This window comes from Musca vetustissima, unplaced genomic scaffold (genome assembly GCF_032173495.1).
Source record: "Musca vetustissima isolate MV318-11 ecotype Yass unplaced genomic scaffold, APGP_CSIRO_Mvet_v1 utg2907, whole genome shotgun sequence".
NCBI lineage: Eukaryota > Metazoa > Arthropoda > Insecta > Diptera > Muscidae > Musca > Musca vetustissima.
Window position 1 is genome coordinate 117,950 of NW_026880563.1, and position 17,980 is coordinate 135,929.

The window sequence follows — 17,980 nt, forward strand, 5'->3', positions numbered from 1 at the left end:
ATGACTGGCTATGATGGACAAGGATACCAAAACTAAAGCTGAGAGGAAAATTTGGGCTGGGAGGATTAGGAAAAGAGCCAAATTAAAAACGAAAAAAATACAACTGGAATTTGAGGGAACAAAAACGAACATAAAAAAGAAATGAAAACAAAATTAAAATCCCTTTAGAGCAGGAAACAAGAATGAGTTTTTTTTACACAATGGGAAGTTAGGTTCGTTTTTTTCTTTTTTCAGATAATTTGTTTCATGATTATCATTAGTTTTGTTTTAGATTTTTTTTTGCTATTGTTGGGGATTTTGTTTTGGTTTTAGATACAATTTTTTGTTACATTTTCTATTAATTTCAAATAACAGAGGGTAACATTTACACAAAAAAATTTCCATTCAACACAGAAATTAAAAAATTAAAACAAGGATTTATAAATTAAAATAAAAAATATTTAAAAATAAAAAATAAATTGTTTTTCAATTCTCTGCCATATTTCACAAATTGAAAACTAGTTGCACTGATTTTCAATAAAAAATAAAAATATTTTAAATTATATATAAATATATAATACTCTAATTATAACTAAACTAATATTAGCTACCCCCTTTTTTAATAAAAAACAAAAAAACTCAACTTAAATAACATAATTTTAAATAAATTTAAAAAATAACTTAAATAATAAATTTGTGATTTATTTTTATTAGTAATACTGGTTTTTTACTACTTGTTTAAAATTAAAAAATACTTTTTGTTAGCTTTGATTTATTGTTTTGGGGTTTTTTTGGTTACGTGAGAATTTTGGTGCAGTTTGGAATAATAATTCTTAACATTTTTTTTTTTTTTTTTTTGGAAAACAAAAAATAATCTTACTAAAATCATACATACACATAACTTAAATTAAATAAATTATATTCTTTTGGTTTTATTGCTATTGTTTTTTTTTTCTAAAAATAGTGGATTGTGTTCTATGTATAGAAATTGTCAAATTGTACTTACCGCCAGCTGATCTCTGCATTATGGGCGATTGCCGTTGAATTTGTGGTTCTGCTGGTGGCTCCAAAATATCACGATATTTGGATACCATCAACACGGAAATAAAATACACAATGGCCAATGATAGAAATTGTGCTTGTTTTGTTTCCTCCTGGAAAGAAATATTAGACAATTAAATTTATAATATAAATATAATGAATTTTGTTAAAAAATAAATAAAAATTATAAAGGATATGCAATTATTGTAAAATATTGCAAAGCGGATCAAATTTTTTTTAAGTATTGTAATTTTTCACATTTTTTAAACAACTCATAAACTTGTTTCTCTTATCAAAACTTTGGTATTAATATTTGTATTTGGTATTAATATCAAAATAATTTGGAAAATACATATGCGAATTTTTTAACACCAATGCAAATGTCTATAACTGTGCCTCAAAGAAACAATGGAGTGCAAATCTAGCCACAATCGAGCGAGTGAAGAGACTTTGATGGTTAGCAAGAGAAAGAGTAGTTAAACAAATGGTTGCAAAACTAACAAACATCAATTGAGAGGAAAGGGGGAGGACGATATCAACGGACAACGAATGGTGGTGTTGGTTTTATTCTTCGGAAAAATGCATTTGTTTTTGTCAATAAAATATAGAGGGAGAGAGTGAAAAAATGAGCGCAAATAGTGGTATAGTAGAGCGAAGTTCTAAATATACAATTACGTCTACCAATGCCAACTGTTCACTTTCAGTGTTCGATTCCTGATTTGCGGACATAACCCATCATTCTAATTTGACTTGCTGGACAACTTTGCATATTCGACCAGCGTTATATATTTGTCCGCTGTTGCAGGAATCGTATATGCAATCCTTTCTGCTATCCGAATATCAGAAGAGTTGGACAGATATTTATGCGATAAATGATCAAATTTCTGTTCCCCGTCGAACTGATTTTCCTGTGGCTGGGATTACAACGGGGAGAGGTAAGGAACGATCGGGGAGAGTAACGATCGGTAATAGGTCTTGTTCTTCCGTTCATCTTGTTACTTTTGCTCCAGTCGGTGCTTTTTGCACTAGTTCCGTTTGATCCGGTCGTTCCTGTTTTATTTAATTCCTTTTATTCCGTTCGTTATTTTTTTTAATATGAAATTTATTGCCCATTTATTCCGATTCAAGTCTCATGTATACAATTTTAAAATTTGAGGAACTATGAAACTAAAAGAACAAACGTAGCCCCTTTTGTGGAGCGAACCGAACAAGATCGAGCCACTTGATGAACGAATCGCTTGATGAAAAATCCGTCTATTTGAACGTCTGCGCTTCTTGATTTTAGTTCATTTTACTACCAGTTTGCTTATTTACATCTTCCCGTTCATTGACCGAATTAACTGATGTCTACCACTAAAAAGGAAGATTGAAATCAGCCACGTTCATTTTGCGAAACGATCCGAAAAAGGTCGAACAGGTTCAGGGATTAAATTTCTCGACTTTGAAGAATATTGATTAATTTTCAAAATCCGAAAATTGCATAGAGATACTTTATATACGAATATTTCTTCGGTTATCCAGAAGACCCGTCACGGTCCTTATACAAAAAAGTGATTTTAAGCAAACCGAAGTAATGAGCCGTCATGGGCTTTTATCTAAGGAAAAGTAATTTTAACCCAACCGAAATAAAGAGCCGTCGTGGGCCTTTATCCAAAGTGGTTTTAAGCAAATCGGAATAAAGAGCCGTCGTGGGCCTATATTTAAAAATAATTTATAGCAGATTGGAAATAAAGAGCTATCGCGAGCCTTCATAGAAAAGTATTTAAACCTTTAAAAGCGACGAAAGGAAGCAGAAGAAACCCTCACTTCCTCTCTAATCCGTCTTCAGTTATTTGTGATACCAACAGCCGTACCTGAGTAGTAGTATATCGGAACCAGACGTTGAGGACTTCAAAAATTTAAGTATAAAGAATTTTTGTATCAGTTTAAGTTTCTAAATAAAGCGAAGTAATCTGAATTTGAAAACTAAAAATACATCCTTTCACTCTCGGTCACCACCCCCGAGAGCATATCCCGCAATGGGAGGAAACTGTTAAATACTTTCAAATTTAAATATATATTTTTTGTGTTTTTATAAAAAAATACAACAATGAACAAAGAAATACTCAATAGCCATTACTTACCACATCTCGATAGATAACAGCTCTTAAACGATTTACATCCATGTCTTGTAGCAATTTCTCAGGATCCTTAACAGGAGATAATTGACCTGTTATTGACTCGACAATGTTCTAGAAAATACAAAAGAAACGAGAAGAAACAAAAAAAGTAATAAATAAGAATATATGAAAACAGTAGAGACATAAAAAATAATAACAACACATAAAATAAGTTCACATCAAATTCAATAGAGTCAACTATGGCACAAAAGGGGCCACAGCAAGACTTGAATTCAAGTAGTCGATCTCAACAATAGAGTCACTTACAACTCTTGCACTTTGTGTGCAACATCAAATTTCACATTGCTTTGACAAGTGTCCACAATGACAATGAACGATAGACGGACGGACGACGGACAGACAGGCACACCGACAAGCCAATGAAGAGTACTGGCGGACAACCAAAAACCAAGGAAGGTATCATATTTGGCAAAATGTCGTAGTTCTTGGCTTTTGTTGTGCACAATATCCAAAACCATGTAGAGGGTATAACCACCCAATTTCCGTTTGCCTTTAAACAACCCGAGATGTAGGTAGCTTTTGTTTGGTACTTTCCAAGCCATTTGTGTCATGGTAACAACGACAACAACAATTATGCAGCATTTTCTTACTGCCGATTTCATCCATTTTCTTCTTGGCAAGGCTCCCATTTAATGACAGCCACACAACCAAACATCACCAGGACTACAACAATGGCGGCAGCAGTACAATTGAATATTTCGTGAAAGAAGTGATGCTGGCAAGTGCAGTATCACATGCCATAAAGCGAAGATTTTCTTCTCTTTTTCTCTTCATCCCTCTCAATCAACAAAAGGAGGCAGAAAAGGGAAAACAAATACCAGATGTAAAGGGCACAATAATAATGCCTTTTAACAACACTCTATTAGAGGGGGGTAATAAAATTTCCCATACTCCCTACAATTCTTTGGCCCACAATTTGCTGGGTGATACGCCTGACGGGTTGACTGGTTGGCAGACTGGCATTTTTGGTACGTGTCTGGTCGTGGACGGACGAACGAACGAACAATCAGTATGACTTTGACGTACTCTTGTTCACTATTAAATTTAACAACACAGACCTTTGTTTTCCCCATGTTTTATTTAGTAAATGTGTATGTTTGTGTATGTTGTTTTTATGAGAAACTCACCTTAGGCGAAGCCTGTGCACCACGTATCAGCGCTTGCAAATGAGCTGCCCCGGGCACATCTCGTGCCATTGCACCAACATTGTACCGTGTACGCTCCTTGCATTCCAAACAATTTCGCACCGCACACGTACAGACGAGACGCAAACATTGTCGCAATATACCACCGCTGGACATATTCTTCTCCGCTTCCAATTCACCGAAATTTAATGATGTTGCAAAAATTAACACGTCAGCCATGTTGACAAGTCGCTGTAGAAATGATACAGCCACCTCCAGTGGCATACCTTGGGTGGGTTCCAGGACATCAAGTTCAGACTAAAAGTAAAAAAAAAAAACAGAAAAAAATGGAATTAATTGAAAAAGTCAATTTGGGGGAAAAATGAAAAATTAAATTTAAATTGCAGGTGAAGTTTGTTCGTGGTGGTGACATTTGAATGAGATGAAAGTTTATTTTCATTTTTTGGCAAATGAAGTGAGGGAAATAATTTCGCTGTAATAGATCTTAAATTGGTTCGAAGCAAAACCCCAGAATGCCAATTTACAGCCACTTTGCGCAGAAAAAAAGGAGGAAACTTTTTTATTGAAGATATGACAAAACGTGGACTGTTAAAATACCGAAAATAGGAATAGACATAGGGGCTATGATCCGAATTCCAAATTACAACCACATCGGGCGGAAAATGAGTCTAATATACCGAAAGAAGGAGGGAACTTTTTATGGAGGACACGACAAAACATAGAAATATTTTTCACACTCTAAGAGCCCGGAAAAGCCAAATTGCCGGGGCTTTGAGCGGAATATGCGACAATAAGATAAAATACCGAAAATGAAACGGGACCTTATATGAGGGTTGTGTCGAAACGTGAGCCAATATTAAAACATTTCTGCCTTGATTTCCCATCTTCCAGGACCTGAAATCACCCACTTCGGGCAGAAAATGCTGCAATAATCTTACATATACCGAAAATGAGTGAGACGTTAGATGGAGCCTTTATAAGAACGTGGACCTATACTGAAACATTTTTCTGCAAATGTGTTTTTCATTCTCCAAAAAAAAGGTATGGCAAATTATTTATGTTCTGTCCCAGTCAGTAAATTGTTAGATAACTGTTGGGCCATTTTTGGGGGGAACTTTCTTCGTACTTGACATAGGTGTTTTAAAAATAGGATAAATTAAAAGAATGAACGACCTAGACTTTGTAAAAAATCCATGTTTAAATCAATTTGGATATCCAATTCCCTTCGTATCTTTAGAAATTTTCAGTCTTTGGGTGTCAGAAATAGGAAAAATTTAAGGAATTGGAATGTTTGGGGTCAAATCGATTACTCCTAAATTTGTCTGAACCGCATTTGACTCAAATACATTTAGAGTCTATTACCAATATTACGATGAGACACATTTTTATTCGTATCAAAGTGTATCGAAATTGGGTGGCACTCAAAGAAAACAAAACTCGATTATTATTTTATTATTTTAATTACGCTATGCAAATTTACCTCATGGTATGAAGGTGGACTATACCTTATGGGAATAAAAGCCGTTGAAAACTATATTAAGAACTCAAAAGGACAAAGGAATATCCGAAATTACAGTCTTTCTCGTCTCTCCCTTGGTGAATATTTCTCCTTTCTCTCTAATATATCGAACTAATGTTCTTTAAAAAATCGAGGCCTCTTATGGTCCCGAAAAAAAGTTATTTAAATTACGAGAACCAGAAACACATTCTTTAAACAATCCAGGCCTCTTATAGTCCTGAAAAAAATCGTTAAATAATTCACGCCTTTCATAGTACCAGAAAAAAATTTTTGACTCAAGAAAAATATTCTTTAAAAAAATCCAGGCCTCGTATAAGCCCAGGAAAATATTCTTTAAATAATCCACGCTTCTCATAACCCAGAAAAAGTAGTCTTTAAAAAAATCCAGGCCTCTTATAGTCCTCCAAAAACATTCTTTAAATAATCCACGCATCTCATATTACCAGAAAAAATATTCTTTAAATACGCCTCTCACTACCACAGAAAAAAATATTTTTTAAATTATCCACGGCTCTCATAACCCCAGAAAAAAATATTAAGGTCTTCCCAAATATTCTTTAAAAAAAATCTGGCCCCTTATGGTCATCCATAAATATTCTTTTAAAAATCCAGGCCTCTTATAGTCCTCCAAAAATATTCTTAAATAATCTACGCCTCTAATAATCCCAGAAAAAATATTATTTAATAAATCCAGGCCTCTTATGGTTCGCCAAAAATATTAATTAAATATTGCACGCCTCTCATAATCCCAGAAAAAAATATTTTTTAAATAATCCACGCTTCTCATAACCCAGAAAAAAGTCTTTAACAAATCCACATCTCTCATAACCTCAGAAAAAATATTATTTTAAAAATTAACTCTTCTTATAACACCGAACATGTTCCTTAAACAATCCACAACTCTTATTAGTCATTGAAAAATATTTTTTTTAAAGTACTACGCCTTATAGAAAATAAAAGTAGAGAAATAGGAAAAAAATCCAAGTCTCTACAGCCCTTAAGAATATTATTTAGAAAATCACGCCCCTTAAAAAAATATTCTTTAAAATATCCATTTCTCCGATGACCCTAGAAAAATTTTTTTTCTTTAAACAATTCACGCCTCTGATAACCCTAAAAAATCTAAAAATCCTCTGATAACCCTAAAATATTATTTGTAAAAATAAAATCGTATTATAACGGTAGAAAAAATATAAAAAGCAATGCCTATCATAATCCCTGAAAAAATATTATTTAAAAAACCAAACCTTTTGCAGTCGTAGAAAAAAAAATGTTGTTTAAAAAATCTATTAATCAAGAAACGTACGTGTGTGGCATATTTCGGAGATACCCCTCAAGACAATACAAATAAATGCTAGAGAGTCTATCTGTCAGTCATTGTCATGTGTTACTAGATGGAGTTGTAGGCTTGAAATACTTATTCGCAGTGAAATATACGATATTATGTGAGTAGATTACGAATATCAGCAGTCTAGGTTTAAAAATTCAACACTATCCCATAAAACCCCCACGCATTTAAAAGTCAAAGCAAACATATTCTTTTAAAAAAATCACCCCTTTTACTGTCGTAGGAAACATATGTTCTAGAATAGATTCGAGATTTTTCCAAATTTTTTTCACTCAGTATAACTTTCTTGTGTAACGGATTTGACATCATAGCCACTGTTTTAAGTTTTAACTCTTCAAAGCAGAATTCCCCAAATACAAATATTAAACATTGTTCATCAAATAGTTTTAAATATGTTTACCTAGCTAAATACCTATTTGATTTCAGGACAGATTTTCCATAATTAGTTTTTCATATTTGCTTCCATTCATCCACACACACAAATTAAATCTGCACTGAACCCATCCCATCCTCAAGTAAATACAATTACAACACTATGTACATACGAACATTTCAAAAGTTTGAACTTACATTGGGCGATGTGGCCGAGGCCAACAATGGCAGCAGACCGCCGCAGGCAATTATCAAATTATCTGCCAATTGTGATATCAAATGGACGGTGTTCACAACGAATATGGCATTCTCACTGGAATTGACGAAATCCAGAACACTTTTGGTGGAATGTGAACGCCAGACTTGAATATCCGTTTCCAATGAGAACAGAACATCCGATAGTAAACGTTGATGTATGTAGGACCATTTGAATTCGGGTATGCGGAAGGGTGGTCGTGTTGGACCGGGACTAAACATGGGACGAGTTGAGCCGGATTTGGAACGTTGTTGCTGTTGCTGGGATTGTTGCTGCTGCTGTTGTTGTTGTTGTTGAGGATGTGTTGTCGGTTGTTGTTGTTGTTGCTGCTGTTGTTGTTGTTTGGCATTGTCTAAAATTGGGGAAGAAAAAACAAGTAGAGAGAAAGAAATGTGTTAGAGAACTCTCAGTTTAATTTGTGCAAATATTTACATTGTATCAAAAATTCTACAAAATTTTGTGTCGACATATGAGTTGATTCGTAAAACGCCATCAGGCATTGTTTAATGTGTCGTAAATTTCAGTTTAATTGCAAGTAAACAATGGTTTTATAGACTTAATTTAGCTGCTGCACACAATGCATACAATACAAACTTCCATTCACCTCCTCCCATTTCTGATGTTCCTTGTTTTTATCCTTGGGGGGTTTCCATATTTTCTCTTTTCTATTATCCAACCATTGAGATTTGTTTAATTGCAAGGATATATCAATGTAGGTGGTTGGTGGGAGTGGGTGTCTGGGAATGTATGTGTGTTTTGGGAATTTTCAACAAATATTAACACACCCACCCACCAAAAAATACCACAATGAAAACTATAAGAAATATTGTTCATGTAGTAGTTGTTGTGCTACCGCATTTGTAACTTTGCATTTAATGAGCATCAGGGAATTTGGTTTTGCCTTGATTTTTGGTCTCTTTGGGTTTTGAGAACAACCATTCGCACAGAAATGTATGTTGAGCTTACATTTTATGCATGATCTTTAGTTTTAACGAAGCGTTAACTGTGTGTGTGTTATATTTGAGGGAATACCCTCAAGGCACCGAAAGGAATGCTACAGAGTCTATCTATCTGTCATTGTCATGCGGTATATTTCATGCGTTACTAGATGGAGTTGTAGGTTCGATATGCTAATTGGCCGTGAACATAAGGGAAGAATGGGCCCTACAAAGAAATGCCCTGACAATATACGAAATAATATGAACATATTAAGAAAATGCCCAGTCTTGGATTTTTTTTTCATTTACTGGGAACCTATAACTGTTCAAAAAATGCTTTAAAAACTAAAAATAATTTGAAAACTCAAATTATAAAAAAAAAAACTTTAAAAAAAATTACAATAAAATACAGTCGAAATCATCAGGCCATATGGTACTTCCATATGGCCTGATGAAGAATTCGTATCCAACATCTAAACAAGGTACAAATGTAAAATGTAAAGTTTGGAATGCGAATTTTAGGGAACCCAAATGATAGGAAATCATAGTTCCTCATATTTCTGGAAAGACCAAATAATATAAATGCCGACACGACGGGGACTTACACAGAATATTTTATGATAGGAGGTTTTTACACATTGAGAAATATAAATATCAAATTACGGGCATTTAGGTTCGAATATGTGCCTAGACATAACCGTCATGAACATTATCTGCTAGAAGACATTTTAGCCTCGGCGTCTTTATATGGGCGTTTATTTAAATGGACCTTTTTTGTCGAAACAAGTCAACAATCAACCCTACGAGTCTTGGAAGATGAATCAAATGAAATGGAAATTGTTCGAGGAAGAAACACTTCGAAGAGGCAATTGATTGGGTGTTTCTTCGGCCATAGCACCATAGAACGAATTATTCGGAGGGATACACGCCAATTTGTTAACCAGAAATTTTGGGCACCATGTCGGGATGAAGTCCTTTATTTACTCGATGACGATGGGATTATCAAAATTACAAATAAAAAATTACAAATAAAATCTCTATAGAGATCGCACATACAAGTGGCGGATTGTGGTAAGCCCAGTAGGGGGATAATAAAAGGATAGTCTCGGAGGCAGTAATCATGGGTTTCTGTGCTCCTACCCTGAAGGATTATCATTGGTTCGATAGGATTTGAACGATGCTTGATACCTGGACACCTTAGTAAGTATTAGTTAGTTTTTTTTACTGAATTATGATTGGATTTCGAAATTTTTAAACCAAAATCCCCCAAAAATTGGACTGGAATATGTTTGATTGTCTTGGTGCTTTCAGTCTCTAAGCACACGTTCAACTCAAAGGACTTGGAGGGTGAATATTCAGTTTTGACATTACCCTCATTTAGAGGTCCAACCCATTTTTCAGTAATTTTAAGGTTTTAAGTGGACTTTACCCGCCATACCTGCAGAAAATCTTGGATTTAAGCCGGAGACATAGCCCCCATATAAATCCCAAACCCATTTTGTATGATTTGAAGTTTTTAACCGCATTTTCTAACCGATGAGGCAGCCATTCGAAATTCCGAATTCTTGGAGGGTGGCATAGATTCAGATATTTTTTAATATAGGTCCATATTGCCACATTACCCCAGCATTTCGGAATGTTTAGGGTTTTAGACGCATTTCCCCACCGAAGTGGTTAAAATTGTGCATAGTGAGTTCTTGGAGGGTAAAAAACCTCATTTACATAAAATATTCGATAAATGTCCATGTTTATATTTTCAAAACCGAACTGGGTGTAACTTCGCATTACTGGTTATTGCAGGGTGAAAGAAAGTTTGAAGAAATTGTGTGAAAGAGGCATTTTCGGTGTTTCGAAGGGTTTTAAGCGCAGTTCAACCGATTTCAATCTAGCTATCTATATAGGAATCGAAGCTACCGATGAGACATTATGTACCACATTACCGTTACCATGCTGTTGTTGCATTTCTAACTCTTCCCAACCACCAATGGTACGGATAGGACGGTGTGTCTCAAAGCAAGAATTTGATCTGTTCTCTGACGCTCATAATGTTCATACATTTGGGCAAATTGCAGATTTTGGAATGGACAATGGCCAAAGTACTCACCGACATTCTCCAACCAAATTATTCATATTTAATGGTATGATGGAGGAGCATACGGATTTATATGGGCCCTGGCAATTAATCTTTCCTGTCACACGGACAATTGTAACATTGGTTGGCGATAGCCCCAATATAAAGAACCCACAAAAATTTTTGTTTTCATTTCGGTTTCTCAAAGGATAAAAATCTTCTGACGAACAAATTAACAATAATATAGCCCACATATAAATGTCCCAACTGATTTTCGGAGTCTTGAATGCGAAACATATGCTTGATATTGAAATTAACTACTACTTTACTTCGCAAAATACTGTATTCACTTCCATTTTTTTTAATTTCTTACGTTCCGTAATGATAATTCTATAATTAAATCTTCAAAATTTGGTTTTTCAACTTACCGAAATGTTGATTTTCAACTTGAGTACCGGCACTTTGCTGATGATGACTTTCCTGAGCATCTTCAACAGTATCGCTGACCACATCCTCCGTTTGTTGAGTTTGTGTCTGCTGTTCATGTTGACTGACGCCACCGTCTTCATCTTCAATATATTCATCGTCTTCGATGCGTACATCGTCCAACTTCTCCTGCAATAATTGCTGTGATGTCACTGTAGCTTCTAAATCTTCAGCTGCTGATGTTTGAGTTTCTTCCTCAGTCTGTTCTACTAGAGAGATATCTTCCAAATGTAATTCTGCAACTTGTTCCGAAATTTCTTCAATAATTTCCGTTTCAGCTTCATTGGTGGCATTGTCAACAATGCTGGTGACAGTTTGTTCGACCAAATCATCGACGACAGTTTGAACAATGGCTTCAACGTTTTCTTTTTCGGGTATATCAGGTGTGGGAGTGGTTGAGGTTGTAGCTTCTTCCGAAGTTTTTGTTTCTGTTTTATTGGTTTCATCTACCACAGTTTGTACCACATCATTGATGATTTCTTGAGTCGTTTCATTTATGGATTCTTCGGTTTCCGTTTTGTTTTCAACACCATTGTTGTTGGTATCCTCATATCCGCCCTGTTCTTCTTCGACAGATTTCTCAATGACCTTGTCGATAAGTTCATCGACAATATCTTTGACGACAGAAGCCTCAGTTTTGGTTTCCTCAGCGGCTGTTTCTTCATTAATACTCAGCATAGGGGCATCATCCATCATAGAGGGACTTGAAATTGTGGTATCAGGACTAAGCGAAGATATCTCCTCCGAAGTTTCACCAGTTGTAATGGTCGTGGATAGCGAAGAGCTAACTTCTAATTCGGCTAAATCATTGGGTTTTACCGAGGCGATTTCCCCTTCTTTCTTTTCTTCAACGGCCTGCTGTTCGGATGCTACCTCAGTTGGTGTTGTTGCTGTTGTTTTTGTTTCTATGTCCGTTTTTAGTTCATTATTATTTAAAAGATTTTCTTGATTAGTTTCGGATTTTTGTTCAGTCTTTTTAGTTTCTTTTTCGTCATCGTCCTTATTGGCATTGTCTATGGTATTAGGTGTGTCGTCTTCCTTTTCGGGGGCCTCGACAGTTGCCTGGGCATTATTGTTATTGTTAACATTGTTGTTATCGGTAATTGTAGCTGGTGTTGGTGTGGTAGTTGTTGCCTCCGTCGTTTCGCTTACATTATTGTTCAGCAAATTCTTGGTATTGAGCAGTGATACTTTGTCCTCGACATTTTGTTCCTCTTCTTTCACTTTCTCTTCGTCTTCTCCTGCTTCTGCCTTTGTCGATGTTTCCATGGACGGTTCTTTGATTTGTTGTTTCTTTTCATTGTTCAAAACACCCTGCACAACTTCATTGACAGCCAATTCGATTTCCTCATCCTTAATAACCGATGAAGCCTCTTGCATTTCATCGGCCACAAGTTTACATTCTTGCAGGACCTTTTCGGAGTATTTCAAAACCTCTTGGACATGGGCTTCGGCATCTTCCTCGCTGGTTGCTGCCTTGGCATTTTCCAATTCCAATTCTTCTAAGTCATCAATGTTGAGGGTCTTCTTTAAGGCTTCAGGGCCACTGGCTGCCGTGGTGTTGGTTGTGGTGGCGGCTGTTTTGGCGGGTGTGTTATTTGCACTGGTATTTGTAGAGGTGGAGGAGGCATTACCATTACATTGGGTAGATGCGACCACCAAAACCTCAGATTTTATATGTTCATTATAGACATCACTTATGTTCGATATACTTGACTTAATGGCAGCTGCTGAATCGCTGGGTACCTCCTCCTTTGTCTGCTCCTCTTCCTGATCCACCCCTGTTGACTTTTCTTCACACACGGGGGCAGGGGTTGCAGCTTCTTCACTTGCACAAGCACACTTGGATTCTTCGACAGTTTCTTCAATCTCCTCATCGGGTTGTGTGGACTCCTCTTCCATATCCATTTCTTCCACTTCCTCTTCTACGGGTGGTACATCCTCCAAAGAGGCCACCGATGTGGCATTATGCACCACATTACCGCTACCATGTTGCTGTTGCATTTCTTCTCGCTCCCAACCACTAATGGTGCTAATAGGGCGGGCCTGCCTCAATGCAGGATCGGTTATCTGATCTGTTCTCTGGCGCTCATAATGTTCATACATTTGGGCAAATTGCAGTTTGAATTCTTCATATGACACCTTAGAATGGACAATGGCCAAAGTATCTACCCACACTCTCCAACCACCATATTCATATTTAATAGCATGATGCAGCAACATACGGAACAGTGAATATACCATATCGGATATTTTTTGTTCTTCGGTATTTTTCGGATGAATATAGGCCATGGCAATAAGCCATTCCTGCCACACAGACATTTGCAGAACTGTTCGGCGATTTTCCCGATTGCTATTACACAACAGTGTCATATCGGAGAGGAAGAGTTTCTTCACCTCGATAAGGGATTCGGTTTGTTTCGATTGCCGTATTAGCGTGGCAACAACTTTGAGCATCACTGGAAGGGAGGGAGAAAGAAAAATTTATATTAAAAAATACTAGTCCTGGAAAAAATATATTTTTTTAAAAATCTACGCCTCCTATAGTCCCCGAACAAATATTTTGTAAAAATCTACGCCTCTTTTAGTACTTGAAAAGATATTCCTTAAAAATCAACGCCTCTTTTAGTTCTTGAAAATATATTCCTTAGAAATATGCGCCTCTTTTAATACTTTAAAAGATATTTCTTAAAAATCTACGCCTCTTTTAGTACTTGAAAAGATATTCCTCAAAAATCTACGCCTCTTTTAGTACTTGAAAAGATATTCCTTAAAAAAACGCCTCTTTTAGTACTTGGAAAGATGTTCCTTAAAAAACCACGCATATTATAGCCCTTGAAAAAATATTCTTTAAAAAATCCACGCTTAAGAGTTCTTAAAACAATTTTAAAAAATCGTAGCTCGTCGATATATATAAAAGCCCTTCTTGACAAGAAAAATTTAATTGGTCTAATAATACCTTTAAAAGCCCACTCATATTTTTAAATTATTATATTATCTGGTCTTTGATTTTTACTTCTCTTTTTTATATAAAAAAGTGTTCTCCTCCATTTATTCTCCTTTTTCAATACTTACTTGGATTCTCTAAGCGATAGTGACTCTCCGGTTCCGGATGTCTATTGTACATAATATGCTGTGATATATGTTCGGTCATAATTTCATATAGCACATTATATGTTGGCATCGACAATGATTCCTCGTACAGAAGTAAACGTTCCGCTAATAATGTATATAAATTGTGTGGCGACATAACGTCATATTTTCGTCTGTAATGAAAAGAAATTGAAGAAAAGCGTTATAATCAAGCAAACAAAAGGAAGGAAGAAGTAAGAAATTGATGAAGAAAAATGTAGAAAAAATCGAAAAAATAAAAATTGATGTAGAGTCATATTTCATGGTGTTGTGTGGAAAATATGACCTGAGAGATATATTTGATTGGGGTGATGGAAAGTTTAAATAAAATCATGTCTTGCTTAGTACGCATACTTACTTGTATGTACTTCTCGATAAAAAGAATCCTAATAATTTCAGTGCTTGTAAGCGTATCAGCTGACTCTCAGCAGCCAATAATTTAAATATAGTTCTAACACCATGTTTAACATCAAAAGCAGGTACCATAGAGCTTGGATGCTCCGACATCAATGATATTAACATTTGTAAAACATCATGTAAATTTTCATCCTGATAAAAGAAATACAAAAAAAGTAGGAAATGATAAGGATTCATATTGTAAAAATCGATTAACAGTATAGTAACAGTATCATGGGTGTGAAGATTAAAAATCCTGATTTCATGTTAAGCTCACTGCGCGAAAATGATGAATGATAGGCGGATAAAATTGCATCACGAGCAGTACTTAAACTCTATATAGAGGTTACATTCCATGGCAATTTTCTTAACACCTTTAATTTAAGCCCTGTTTGATCGGCCATCTTGGACAATGTTTGTTCAGTGGGTTAAACACTTACTAACATAGCTCTGTAACCTTCCACTCTTTTAAATTTCAAATATATATTGTTCAATTTATCGTCACACCCATTTTATTATCTAAATTCATTTGAAATTGATGTTTCAACTTTTTCGGATTTTTATACATAGGATTTTTTGTGTTTCCTTTTACTTACCTCATGCATGGTTGTCAAATAATTTAAAATGCTTTGCAATTCATCTTCTTTGACACCTTGGCCTATCATAATCAATTGTTTTAGAAACAATAAAATATATGCACGTATAGCTAAAATATCTTTTTGGGCTGGACGTGGACCATCTGAAAGCAAAAAATTACAAACAAAATGTTAGAAGAACGAATTGAAATATAAAAAAAATTAATCAAAACCATTAAATTCAAAATAGGTTGATTTTTATAAAGAGAAAATGAAAAATTCAAGTATAGAGAACCCACAAGTTATAGATGGGGAACACATAAAAGTGTAACGGAAATATTTCCCATAGATTTGCGATGTTTAATAAGGATGCTAAGGACTTCAAAGTTTTAGTTATACCAGAATGATGACCACGATTTTTATTTATTGTAAATACGAAATTAATAAATGTCGGTGGAAAATTTTTGGAATATTAACATTCGAATAGAAGGGAGTAGTCAAATGATAAAAGGGAGTACCTTTACCGAATAGTAGAAATAAGTTTAAGTTTTTTTCACCTGAACCTGAACAATGAACTAATAGTTTAACTAATTCATTTGTGGACGACCCCTGCTCCAAGACGAAGTTTTGAAGGTCGTCTAAAAACGGCCGTTGTACGCGTACCCGACAGTTAAAAGTTTGGACCTTGTTAGACTACGCCAAGTGGAATGTTGCCAATATTCCCACATATCCAAAGATTTGAAAATATTCGGATTGGGATTTCTAGAAACCTTTGTATTTTTGGTTTATGGTGTCTTTGACAACAATGGAAAAAAATGGTACAAGCTCGGAATACGATCGGGTTAAAACTAAAATGTGTTTTCATATTTTTAAAACTGTTGACGTTTTCACTCATTTCTGGAAAATAAACGGAAAAAAAATTAGAGAAAAATATTGCTCACGTTTATATCATTAATATTGTCAAAGATATCATATACATACAATGTAAGGGTTTCGAGAAATCCTAATCCGCAGCAAACTTTCAAAACACCAATAAACGAGACTTCTATTTTTAGTCTCTCTTTTGGACTTTTCTGACAACTATTTTTTGTTTGCACCATGTATTTTAGGCCCTAGTAAGTTCGCGTTTGGGGATCTCTGTAGTTAAAGGACCTTTTGGAAGATACATTCAACGGGAGGTCCAATTGGCATTTCTGCAATTGGACCACCGGTTGAAAAACAAAGACCAATTAGACAATCCCGAAAATGTTTGAGTATTTTTGGAGCCCCGGTAAACATTTCCGTCTAAAGTTGAAATGGACCGTATATGTTAAAAGCCCTCATATATTTGGTATTTTGAGATTTTTTTTAACAAAACAATAGGCGATTTATTGGAGTATAAAAAATATATAAATACTAGCAAAGTGCCCGCTACTTCGTATGCGGAAAGGAAATACAAAACAATTTAATTTTAATATGGAAATCGTAAAAACTGTATACTTTGTTGTACTATAATTCCGATTTCCACCTCAATATCTGCATCTAATATCATGTATATTTCCATTTGGTATTTTTCATACTCATAAGTACGAATTTCTAAAACTACCTCAAATCTGCTTTCAAAGAGTAATCGCAGTTTCAAATTTAAGAAATCCAGCGCTATATGTTGACCAAAATCCAAATTTACATATTTGGTGCCGTTTTGTACTTTTCCAAAACTATCTCAATCCTACAATCCAACAGTAATCATAGTTACCACTTTAAGTTCTACCCGTTCACCAATGTCCAAATTGTACAAATTTATTACTTTTCGTGCCCATAGGTACAAATTTCCAAAACTACCTCAGTCATGCACCCCAATAATAATTTTAAGTCCACATTAAAGATTCCAGCTCTATTCGTTCACTAACATCCAAATTGTACCATATTTTGTACCATTACTTTTCTTAGACGTAAGTACGACTTTCCAAACATCCTCAATTTTACACCCCAATTTTAATCATAAATTTCAGGATCCCAGTCCTATCCGTTCAGACAGAAACAAATTGTATTATGGTTAGTACTATTCAGTACCCACAAGTACAAAAGTACCTACGCTCAAGCAGTTATCCAAATTCCAAATTTCAGGATTTCATCTTCAATCTTACACCACAGTCATTTTAATACCCCATTTGAAGACTCCAGCAGCTTTATCTGTTCACGTAAATCCAACTTGTACCAAATTTAGTACCATTTAGCATTTTTCGTACACACGAGCTACCACAATCCTGTACTCCAACAGCTCATATTTTTAAGATACCATCTTTATTCACTCAACTAAATACAAATAGTACCAAATTAAGTACAATTTAGTTATTTTTATACACATAAGTACGAATTTCTAAACCCATTTCCATACATCAACTTCCCAACCTGTATTCCATACAAAATTTCAAGATTATAGCTATAGATTTTCAATATATTAGTTTGGGGAAAAATAAATTCATCCGAGAAATGATCGAAGTTGACCGGCATATTAGCAGTCGCCCAGGAGCTAAAAATCTACCATAAAACTATTTTAAAC

At 35.0% G+C, this 17,980-nt stretch overlaps 1 protein-coding gene across 1 annotated transcript in view; it reads right to left on the reverse strand.

The window, feature by feature from the left end:
- Positions 1-17,980, reverse strand: part of LOC133326235 (neurobeachin) — a 164,869-nt gene that overhangs the window by 40,337 nt on the left and 106,552 nt on the right. The window contains exons 14-21 of the mRNA XM_061534916.1: positions 15,460-15,602; positions 14,826-15,016; positions 14,411-14,601; positions 11,278-13,794; positions 7,783-8,192; positions 4,328-4,642; positions 3,144-3,251; positions 977-1,133 (exon numbers count right to left, since the gene is read on the reverse strand). Coding sequence (XP_061390900.1) covers positions 977-1,133; positions 3,144-3,251; positions 4,328-4,642; positions 7,783-8,192; positions 11,278-13,794; positions 14,411-14,601; positions 14,826-15,016; positions 15,460-15,602 — 4,032 coding nt within the window. The remainder of the gene's footprint in view (positions 1-976; positions 1,134-3,143; positions 3,252-4,327; positions 4,643-7,782; positions 8,193-11,277; positions 13,795-14,410; positions 14,602-14,825; positions 15,017-15,459; positions 15,603-17,980) is intronic.